This window comes from Cetorhinus maximus, unplaced genomic scaffold (genome assembly GCF_964194155.1).
Source record: "Cetorhinus maximus unplaced genomic scaffold, sCetMax3.hap1.1 HAP1_SCAFFOLD_1293, whole genome shotgun sequence".
Taxonomy (NCBI): Eukaryota; Metazoa; Chordata; class Chondrichthyes; order Lamniformes; family Cetorhinidae; genus Cetorhinus; species Cetorhinus maximus.
In genome coordinates this window covers 80,001-91,300 of record NW_027597234.1, presented here as the reverse complement: position 1 = coordinate 91,300, position 11,300 = coordinate 80,001, and the positions used below count along the sequence as shown (strand labels likewise).

At 53.6% G+C, this 11,300-nt stretch overlaps 1 protein-coding gene across 1 annotated transcript in view; it reads right to left on the bottom strand.

Moving 5' to 3' along the window:
• Nucleotides 1–252: 252 nt before the first annotated feature.
• The window catches only part of LOC144676015 (nck-associated protein 5-like), a gene marked incomplete at its 3' end in the record, with an annotated part of 26,387 nt that continues 15,339 nt past the window's right edge, over nt 253–11,300 (bottom strand). Inside the window, exons 2-3 of the mRNA XM_078536539.1 lie at nt 2,303–2,445; nt 253–321 (exon numbers count right to left, since the gene is read on the bottom strand). Coding sequence (XP_078392665.1) covers nt 253–321; nt 2,303–2,445 — 212 coding nt within the window. The remainder of the gene's footprint in view (nt 322–2,302; nt 2,446–11,300) is intronic.

The window sequence follows — 11,300 nt, the reverse complement described above, 5'->3', positions numbered from 1 at the left end:
GCACAAAATACTGCACCGTTCTTCCGTGCTCTCGTTCCTGAGTCCGGGATAACCAGTCCCCTGTCTCTCCACCACTTCCTGCTTGTCCCTGCACCACCAGCCTTACCCACACCCCCTACCCTCCACTAATCATCGCCAGCTCACCTCACCGCAGACCCCCCCCCCCCGGGCCCGGAGGGGGTTCAGTAGCTCAGCGCCTCACCCCGTGTGCTGACTAGGGGGGTGTGGGATAACCCTCAGATTGACACTCACCTCGTCCAGGCAGTTCTCATAGGCTTTTCTCTGGCTGTCATTCACCAAGGTCAGGACAATGTTCTCATCCTGAAATCAGACGTTCACAGCCTTTCAATCCTTCAGCGATCACTCACACACTCACACGCACACAGATCCGAAAGTCCCTCGGAGCCAGGCTGCCCCTCTCACCAGCCCAGTTACACAAAACCAAACAGCACAGGCTATTCGGCCCATCAGCCCCACACCAGCCTCCCACATTCTCCCCCACTCCCCGTGGGAGCGAGTCCCACATTCTCCCCCACTCCCCGTGGGAGCGAGTCCCACATTCTCCCCACTCTCCGTGGGAGCGAGTCCCACATTCTCCCTCACTCCCCGTGGGAGCGAGTCCCACATTCTCCCTCACTCCCCGTGGGAGCGAGTCCCACATTCTCCCCGTGGGAGCGAGTCCCACATTCTCCCCGTGGGAGCGAGTCCCACATTCTCCCCCACTCCCTGTGGGAGCGAGTCCCACATTCTCCCCGCTCCCCGTGGGAGCGAGTCCCACATTCTCCCCACTCCCCGTGGGAGCGTGTCCCACATTCTCCCCCACTCCCCGCGGGAGCGAGTCCTACATTCTCCCCCACTCCCCGTGGGAGCGAGTCCCACATTCTCCCCCACTCCCCGTGGGAGCGAGTCCCACATTCTCCCTGCTCCCCGTGGGAGCGAGTCCCACATTCTCCCCGCTCCCCATGGGAGCGAGTCCCACATTCTCCCCACTCCCCGTGGGAGCGTGTCCCACATTCTCCCCCACTCCCCGTGGGAGCGAGTCCCACATTCTGCCCGCTCCCCTTGGGAGCGAGTCCCACATTCTCCCCCACTCCCCGTGGGAGCGAGTCCCACATTCTCCCCGTGGGAGCGAGTCCCACATTCTCCCCGTGGGAGCGAGTCCCACATTCTCCCCCACTTCCCGTGGGAGCGAGTCCCACATTCTCCCCGCTCCCCGTGGGAGCGAGTCCCACATTCTCCCCACTCTCCGTGGGAGCGTGTCCCACATTCTCCCCCACTCCCCGTGGGAGCGAGTCCCACATTCTGCCCGCTCCCCTTGGGAGCGAGTCCCACATTCTCCCCCACTCCCCATGGGAGCGAGTCCCACATTCTCCCCAACTCTCTGGGTAAAGAAGTTTCTCCTGAATTCCCCCGATTGGATTTATTAGTGACCGTCTGATATCGATAGCCCCCTGGTTCTGGTCTCTCCCAACCCCCACACCCCCACCCCCAACACATCTTCTCTACGTCGACCCTAATGAAACCCCCTCGTAACTTTAAAGACCTCTGTCAGGTCACCTCATCTCTCTCTCATTATCTCTATCTCCCTCTGTCTCTCTGTCCGTGACGCTTTCTGACTCTATCTCCCATTCTCTCTCTCTCTCTCTGTCCCTCTCTCTCTCTCACTCTCTCTCTCTCACTCTCTATCACTCCCTCTGTCTCTCTCACTCCCTCTCTCTCTGTTTCTCTCTCTCCTCTCTCTCTGTCTTATGCATTCTCTCTCCCTATCATTGTTTCTCTTTCTCACTCTGTCTCTCTCTCTGTCCCACTCACTCTCTCTGTCTTTCTTCCCGACTCTGTCTCACTCTCTCTCTCTCTCTCTGTCCCGCTCACTCACTCTCTGCCTCTTCTCTGTTTCTGTCTCTCCCTCCTTCCCAATCCCGCTCCGTCTCTGCCTCCCTCCTCCTCTCCTCCACATCCCTGCCCCTCACTAACTCTCCCTCCCTGGAGCATAGACACTAACCTTCCCCACCTCCCCAGGCCATGTCGGACTGAGCAGTGAATGAGCTGTGAGGTGGGGAGAGGGGATTATGACAGGATTTAGCACTTGGTCTAGACAGTGTGTGTGTTATTGAGTGTCTGCGATTGTGCCCCCACCTCCTGCTAGTGGGCATTGACTCACTCTGCTTCAGAGACTGAGTCCTGAGCACAGTGTGTGATGGGCGCCCAGACGAAGATGTGTAAGGCACAATGTTCGAAACCCCCACCGCCCCCCGCCCCCCGCCCCCAACAGGGGGTCTCGGACAGCGATGGGACTCTTTACCTCCAGCGCTCGCAGCTTGTCCAGCAGCTCAGGGGATCCACCATCTCCTCCAGCCTCCACCAGCTCCGTCTCCCCACCAACAACCTCTGGCCTCTCCTGCTGGGCACGTAGCCTCGTGGACAACAGCTCCTCCGTCATTGTACCTGCACCGACACATCGTAAAGGAACTGGTCAAGGGGGCGTGCTCCGCTACAATCTCTTCTCAACACGTCATAAAACACACGACTGGGGAGGGCTCTCCTCCCAACGCATCGTAAAGCACACACAGTCGCAGGAGGATCGCCACTACGATCTCTTCCCGACACACCGTAAAGCACACAGTCGCGGGGGGATCGTCACTACGATCGCTTCCGGATGCATCGTAAGCACAGAATCATTGGGGATCGCTGTTACGATCTCCCCCTGACACATCGTAAAGCACACAGTCACGGGAGATCGCCGCTACGATCGCTTCCCGACACACCGTAAAGCACACAGTCGCGGGGGATCGCCGCTACGATCTCTTCCCGACACATCGTAAAGCACATAGTCACAGGGGATCGCCGCTACGATCTCTTCCCAACACACAGTAAAGCACACAGTCAAGGGGGATCGCTTCTACGATCTCTTCCTGATGCATCGTAAAGCACAGAGTCATTGGAGATCGCTGTTACGATCTCCACCTGACACATCGTAAAGCACACAGTCATGGGAGATCGCCGCTACGATCGCTTCCCGACACACCGTAAAGCACATAGTCACGGGTGATCGCCGCTACGATCTCTTCCCGACACATCGTAAAGCAGACAGTCAAGGGTGATCGCTGCTACAATCTCTTCCCGACACATCGTAAAGCACACAGTCATGGGAGATCGCTGCTACAATCTCTTCCTGACACATCGTAAAGCAGACAGTCAAGGGTGATCGCTGCTACGATCTCTTCCCGACACATCGTAAAGCAGACAGTCATGGGGGATCGCTGCTACGATCTCTTCCTGACACATCGTAAAGCACACAGTCATGGGAGATCGCTGCTACAATCTCTTCCCGACACATCGTAAAGCACACAGTCATGGGGGATCGCTGCTATGATCTCTTCCCGACACACCATAAAGCACAGAGTCACAGGGGATCGCTGCTACGATCTCTTCCCGACACACCATAAAGCACAGAGTCACAGGGGATCGCTGCTACGATCCCTTCCTGACACACTGTAAATCACACAGTCGCGGGGGATCACTGCTACGATCTCTTCCCGACACATCGTAAAGCACACAGTCATGGGGGACTACAGAATTACAGAATCTTAACGACACAGGAGGCCATTCGGCCCATTGTGTCTGCACCAGCTCGCCAAACGAGCATTATGACCTTGTGCCATTGCCCTGCCTTTTCCCCGTACCCCTGCACTTTGTTTCCTGAACGCCTCGATTAACCCTGTCTCCACCACACTCTCAGGCAGCGCATTCCAGACCCTGACACCTCGATTGACCCTGTCTCCACCAAACTCTCAGGCAGCGCATTCTAGACCCTAATGCCTCGATTGACCCTGTCTACCCCACACTCTCAGGCAGCGCATTCCAGACCCTAACACCTAGATTGACCCTGTCTCCACCACACTCTCAGGCAGCGCATTCCAGATCCTAACGCCACAATTGACCCTGCCTCCATCACACTCTCAGGCAGCGCATTCCAGACCCTAACGCCTCGATTGACCCTGTCTCTCCCACACTCTCAGGCAGCGCATTCCAGACCATAACGCCTCGATTGACCCTGTCTCCACCACACTCTCAGGCAGCGCATTCCAGACCCTAACGCCTCGATTGACTCTGTCTCCCCCACATTCTCAGGCAGCGCATTCCAGACCCTAACGCCTCGATTGATCCTGTCTCCACCACACTCTCAGGCAGCGCATTCCAGATCCTAAAGCATCGATTGACCCTGTCTCCACCACACTCTCAGGCAGCGCATTCCAGACCCTAACGCCTCGATTGACCCTGTCTCCACCACACTCTCAGGCAGCGCATTCCAGACCCTAACGCCTCGATTGAACCTGCCTCCACCACACTCTCAGGCAGTGCATTCCAGATCCTAACCACTCGCTGTGTGAGAAAGTTTTTTCTCACCTCATATTTGCTGCTGTTGCAAAACACTTTAAATCTGTGCCCTCTCGTTCTTGATCCTTTTATGAGTGGGAAAACTTCTCTATCTACTCTGTCTATCACCGAATCAGAATCACAGAATCACACAGTGCAGAAGAGGCCCTTCGGCCCATCGAGTCTGCGCCGACACGTGAGAAACACCTGACCTACCTCCCTAATCCCATTGACCCAGCGCTTGGCCCATAGCCTTGAATGTTATGAGGTGCCAAGTGCTCATCCAGGTACTTTTTAAAGGATGTGAGGCTAACCCGCCTCCACCACCCTCCCAGGCAGCGCATTCCAGACCCTCACCACCCTCTGGGTCAAAAAGCTTTCCCTCACATCCCCTCCCCTAAACCTCCTGCCCCTCACCTTGAACTCATGTCCCCTCGTGACTGACCCTTCAACTAAGGGGAACAGCTGCTCCCTATCCACCCTGTCCATGCCCCTCATCATCTTGTCCACCTCGATCAGGTCGCCCCTCAGTCTTCTCTGCTCCAACGAAAACAAGCCAAGTCTATCCAACCTCTCTTCATAACTTAAATGTTTCACCCCAGGCAACATCCTGGTGAATCTCCTCTGCACCCCCTCCAGTGCAATCACATCCTTCCTATAATGTGGCGACCAGAACTGCACACAGTACTCCAGCTGTGGCCTAACCAAGGTTCTATACAACTCCAACATGACCTCCCTACTTTTGTAATCTATGCCTCGATTGATAAAGGCAAGTGTCCCATATGCCTTTTTCACCACCCCACTAACATGCCCCTCCGCCTTCAGAGATCTATGGACACACACGCCAAGGTCCCTTTGTTCCTCAGAACTTCCTAGTACCATGCCATTCATTGAATACTTCCTTGTCAAATTACTCCTTCCAAAGTGTATCACCTCACACTTTTCAGGGTTAAATTCCATCTGCCCATCTTATCTGCCCATTTGACCATCCCGTCTATATCTTCCTGTAGCCCAAGACACTAAACCTCACTGTTAACCACCCGGCCAATCTTTGTGTCATCCGCAAGCTTACTAATCCTACTCCTCACATAGTCATCCCCACAAAGTCATCTATGTCCAGCCCCCTCATGATTTTGAACATCTCTATCAAATCTCCTCTCAGCCTCCTTCTCTCCAAGGAGAACAGTCCCAATCTCTCCAATCTATCTTTGTAACTGAAGTATTCTCATCCCTGGAACCATTCTTGTAAACCTCTTCTGCACTATCTCCAATGTGTTCACATCCATGTGCTGCCCAGAACTGTACACAATACTCCAGCTGAGGTCTAAGGAGAGTCTTATATAAATACAGCATAACCTCCCCGCTCTTGTACTCGATGCCTCTATTAATAAAGCTCAGAATACTATTGGCTTTAACAACTCTCTACCTGTCCTACGCCGTCAATCATCTATGCACATATACACCCAAATCTTTCTGCTCCTGCACCCCCTTCAAAATTTCACCCCTCACGGCTACGATCTCCTCCCGACACAACATAAAGCACACAGTCTCGGGGCATCGCTGTTACGATCTCTTCCCGACACATCATAAAGCGCAGAGTCTAGGGGCATCTCTGTTACGATCTCCTCCCGACACATCATAAAGCGCACAGTCTCGGGGCATCTCTGTTACGATCTCCTCCCGACACAACATAAAGCGCACAGTCTCAGGGCATCGCTGTTACAATCTCCTCCCGAGACAATGTAAAACATTCAGTCGAGAGCGTTCACTACTATTCAATCTTTAAGGTGTGATGTTTTACAGCACGGGGTTAGATACAGAGTAAAGCTCCCTCTACACTGTCCCCTTCAAACACTCCCAGGACAGGTACAGCACGGGGTTAGATACAGAGTAAAGCTCCCTCTACACTGTCCCCATCAAACACTCCCAGGACAGGTACAGCACGGGGTTAGATACAGAGTAAAGCTCTCTCTACACCGTCCCCATCAAACACTCCCAGGACAGGTACAGCACGGGGTTAGATACAGAGTAAAGCTCCCTCTACACTGTCCCCATCAAACACTCCCAGGACAGGTACAGCACGGGGTTAGATACAGAGTAAAGCTCCCTCTACACTGTCCCCATCAAACACTCCCAGGACAGGTACAGCACGGGGTTAGATACAGAGTAAATCTCCCTCTACAATGTCGCCATCAAACGCTCCCAGGACAGGTACAGTACAGGGTTAGATACAGAGTAAAGCTCCCTCTACACTGTCCCCATCAAACACTCCCAGGAGATGTACAGCACGGGGTTAGATACAGAGTAAAGCTCCCTCTACACTGTCCCCATCAAACACTCCCAGGACAGGTACAGCACGGGGTTAGATACAGAGTAAAGCTCCCTCTACACTGTCCGCATCAAACACTCCCAGGACAGGTACAGCATGGGGTTAGATACAGAGTAAAGCTCCCTCTACACCGTCCACATCAAACACTCCCAGGGCAGGTACAGCACAGGGTTAGATACAGAGTAAAGCTCCCTCTACACCGTCCCCATCAAACACTCCCAGGACAGGGACAGCACGGGGTTAGATACAGAGTAAAGCTCCCTCTACACCGTCCCCATCAAACACTCCCAGGGCAGGTAAAGCACGGACTTAGATACAGAGTAAAGCTCCCTCTACACCGTCCCCATCAAACACTCCCAGGACAGGGACAGCACGGGGTTAGATAAAGAGTAAAGCTCCCTCTACACCGTCCCCATCAAACACTCCCAGGACAGGTACAGCACGGAGTTAGATACAGAGTAAAGCTCCCTCTACACTGTCCCCATCAAACACTCCAAGGACAGGTACAGCACGGAGTTAGATAAGCTCCCTCTATACTGTCCCCATCAAACACTCCCAGGACAGGTACAGCACGGGGGTAGATACAAAGTAAAGCTCCCTCTACACCATCCCCATCAAACACTCCCAGGACAGGTACAGCACGGGGTTAGATACAGAGTAAAGCTCCCTCTACACTATTCCCGTTAAACACTCCCAGGACAGGTACAGCACGGGGTTATATACAGAGTAAATATCCCTCTACACCGTCCCCATCAAACACTCCCAGGACAGGCACAGCACGGGGTTAGATACAGAGTAAAGCTCCCTCTACACTGTCCCCCATCAAACACTCCCAGGGCAGGTACAGCACGGGGTTAGATACAGAGTAAAGCTCCCTCTACACTGTCCCCATCAAACACTCGCAGGACAGGTACAGCACGGGGTTAGATACAGAGTAAAACTCACTCTATACTGTCCCCATCAAACACTCCCAGGACAGGTACAGGACGGGGTTAGATACAGAGTAAAGCTCCCTTTATACTGTCCCCATCAAACACTCCCAGGACAGGTACAGCACGGGGTTAGATACAGAGTAAAGCTCCCTCTACACTGTCCCCATCAAACACTCCCAGGACAGGTACAGCACGGGGTTAGATACAGAGTAAAGCTCCCTCTACAAAATCCCCATCAAACACTCCCAGGACAGGTACAGCACGGGGTTAGGTACAGAGTAAAGCCCCCTCTACACCGTCCCCATCAAACACTCCAAGGACAGGCAAAGCACTGGGTTAGATACAGAGTAAAGCTCCCTTTACACCGTCCCCATCAAACAGTCCCAGGACAGGCACAGCACGGTACTAGATACAGAGTAAAGCTCCCTCTACACCATCCCCATCAAACACTCCCAGGACAGGTACAGCACGGAGTTAGATACAGAGTAAAGCTCCCTCTACACTGTTCCCATTAAAAACTCCCAGGACAGATACAGCACGGGGTTAGATACAGAGTAAATCTCCCTCTACACCGTCCCCATCAAACACTCCCAGGACAGGTACAGCACGGGGTTAGATACAGAGTAAAGCTCCCTCTACACTGTTCCCATTAAAAACTCCCAGGACAGATACAGCACGGGGTTAGATACAGAGTAAATCTCCCTCTACACCGTCCCCATCAAACACTCCCAGGACAGGTACAGCACGGGGTTAGATACAGAGTAAAGCTCCCTCTACACCGTCCCCATCAAACACTCCCAGGACAGGTACAGCACGGGGTTAGATACAGAGTAAAGCTCCCTCTACACCGTCCCCATCAAACACTCCCAGGGCAGGTAAAGCACGGACTTAGATACAGAGTAAAGCTCCCTCTACACCGTCCCCATCAAACACTCCCAGGACAGGGACAGCACGGGGTTAGATAAAGAGTAAAGCTCCCTCTACACCGTCCCCATCAAACACTCCCAGGACAGGTACAGCACGGAGTTAGATACAGAGTAAAGCTCCATCTACACCGTCCCCATCAAACACTCTCAGGACAGGTACAGCACGGGGTTAGATACAGAGTAAAGCTCCCTCTACACTGTCCCCATCAAACACTCCCAGGACAGGTACAGCACGGAGTTAGATAAGCTCCCTCTATACTGTCCCCATCAAACACTCCCAGGACAGGTACAGCACGGGGGTAGATACAGAGTAAAGCTCCCTCTACACTATTCCCGTTAAACACTCCCAGGACAGGTACAGCACGTGGTTATATACAGAGTAAATATCCCTCTACACCGTCCCCATCAAACACTCCCAGGACAGGCACAGCACGGGGTTAGATACAGAGTAAAGCTCCCTCTACACTGTCCCCCATCAAACACTCCCAGGGCAGGTACAGCACGGGGTTAGATACAGAGTAAAGCTCCCTCTACACTGTCCCCATCAAACACTCCCAGGACAGGTACAGCACGGGGTTAGATACAGAGTAAAACTCACTCTATACTGTCCCCATCAAACACTCCCAGGACAGGTACAGGACGGGGTTAGATACAGAGTAAAGTTCCCTTTATACTGTCCCCATCAAACACTCCCAGGACAGGTACAGCACGGGGTTAGATACAGAGTAAAGCTCCCTCTACAAAATCCCCATCAAACACTCCCAGGACAGGTACAGCATGGGGTTAGATACAGAGTAAAGCTCCCTCTGCACTGTCCCCATCAAACCCTCCCAGGACAGGTACAGCACGGGGTTAGATACAGAGTAATGCTCCCTCTACACTGTCCCAATCAAACACTCCCAGGACAGGTACAGCACGGGGTTAGATACAGAGTAAAGCTCCCTCTACACCGTCCCCATCAAACACTCCCAGGACTGGTACAGCACGGGGTTAGATACAGAGTAAAGCTCCCTCTATAATGTCCCCATCAAACACTCCCAGGACAGGTACAGCACGGGGTTAGGTACAGAGTAAAGCTCCCTCTACACTGTCCCCATCAAACACTCCCAGGACTGGTACAGCACGAGGTTAGATACAGAGTAAAGCTCCCTCTATAATGTCCCCATCAAACACTCCCAGGACAGGTACAGCACGGGGTTAGGTACTGAGTAAAGCTCCCTCTACACCGTCCCCATCAAACACTCCCAGGACAGGCACAGCACGCTGCTAGATACAGAGTAAAGCTCCCTCTACACTGTCCCCATCAAACACTCCCAGGACAGGTACAGCACGGAGTTAGATACAGAGTAAAGCTCCCTCTACACTGTCCCCATCAAACACTCCCAGGACAGGTACAGCATGGGGTTAGATACAGAGTAAAGCTCCCTCTGCACTGTCCCCATCAAACCCTCCCAGGACAGGTACAGCACGGGGTTAGATACAGAGTAAAGCTCCCTCTACACTGTCCCCATCAAACACTCCCAGGACAGGTACAGCACGGGGTTAGATACAGAGTAAAGCTCCCTCTACACCGTCCCCATCAAACACTCCCAGGACTGGTACAGCACGGGGTTAGATACAGAGTAAAGCTCCCTCTATAATGTCCCCATCAAACACTCCCAGGACAGGTACAGCACGGGGTTAGGTACAGAGTAAAGCTCCCTCTACACTGTCCCCATCAAACACTCCCAGGACTGGTACTGCACGAGGTTAGATACAGAGTAAAGCTCCCTCTATAATGTCCCCATCAAACACTCCCAGGACAGGTACAGCACGGGGTTAGGTACTGAGTAAAGCTCCCTCTACACCGTCCCCATCAAACACTCCCAGGACAGGCACAGCACGCTGCTAGATACAGAGTGAAGCTCCCTCTACACTGTCCCCATCAAACACTCCCAGGACAGGTACAGCACGGAGTTAGATACAGAGTAAAGCTCCCTCTACACCGTCCCCATCAAACGCTCCCAGGACAGGTACAGCATGGAGTTAGATACAGAGTAAAGCTCCCTCTACACCGTCCCCATGAAACACTCCCAGGACAGGTACAGCACAGGGTTAGATACAGAGTAAATCTCCCTCTACACCGTCCCCATCAAACACTCCCAGGACAGGTACACCACGGGGTTAGATACAGCGTAAAGCTCCCTCTATACTGTCCCCATCAGACACTCCCAGGACAGGTGCAGCACGGGGTTAGATACAGAGTAAAGCTCCCTCTACACCGTCCCCATCAGACACTCCCAGGACAGGTACAGCACGGGGTTAGATACAGAGTAAAGCTCCTCTATAATGTCCCCATCAGACACTCCCAGGACAGGTGCAGCACGGGGTTAGATACAGAGTAAAGCTCCCTCTACACCGTCCCCATCAAACACTCCCAGGACAGGTACAGCACGGGGTTAGATACAGAGTAAAGCTCCCTCTACACCGTCCCCATCAAACACTCCCAGGACAGGTGCAGCACGGGGTTAGATACAGAGTAAAGCTCCCTTTACACTGTCTGTGGCGCTCCCTCAGCACTGACCCTCCGACAGTGCGGCGCTCCCTCAGCGCTGACCCTCCGACAGTGCGGCGCTCCCTCAGCACTGACCCTCCGACAGTGCGGCTCTCCCTCAGCACTGACCCTCCGACAGAGCGGCGCTCCCTCAGCACTGACCCTCCGACAGTGCGGCGCTCCCTCAGCGCTGACCCTCCGAC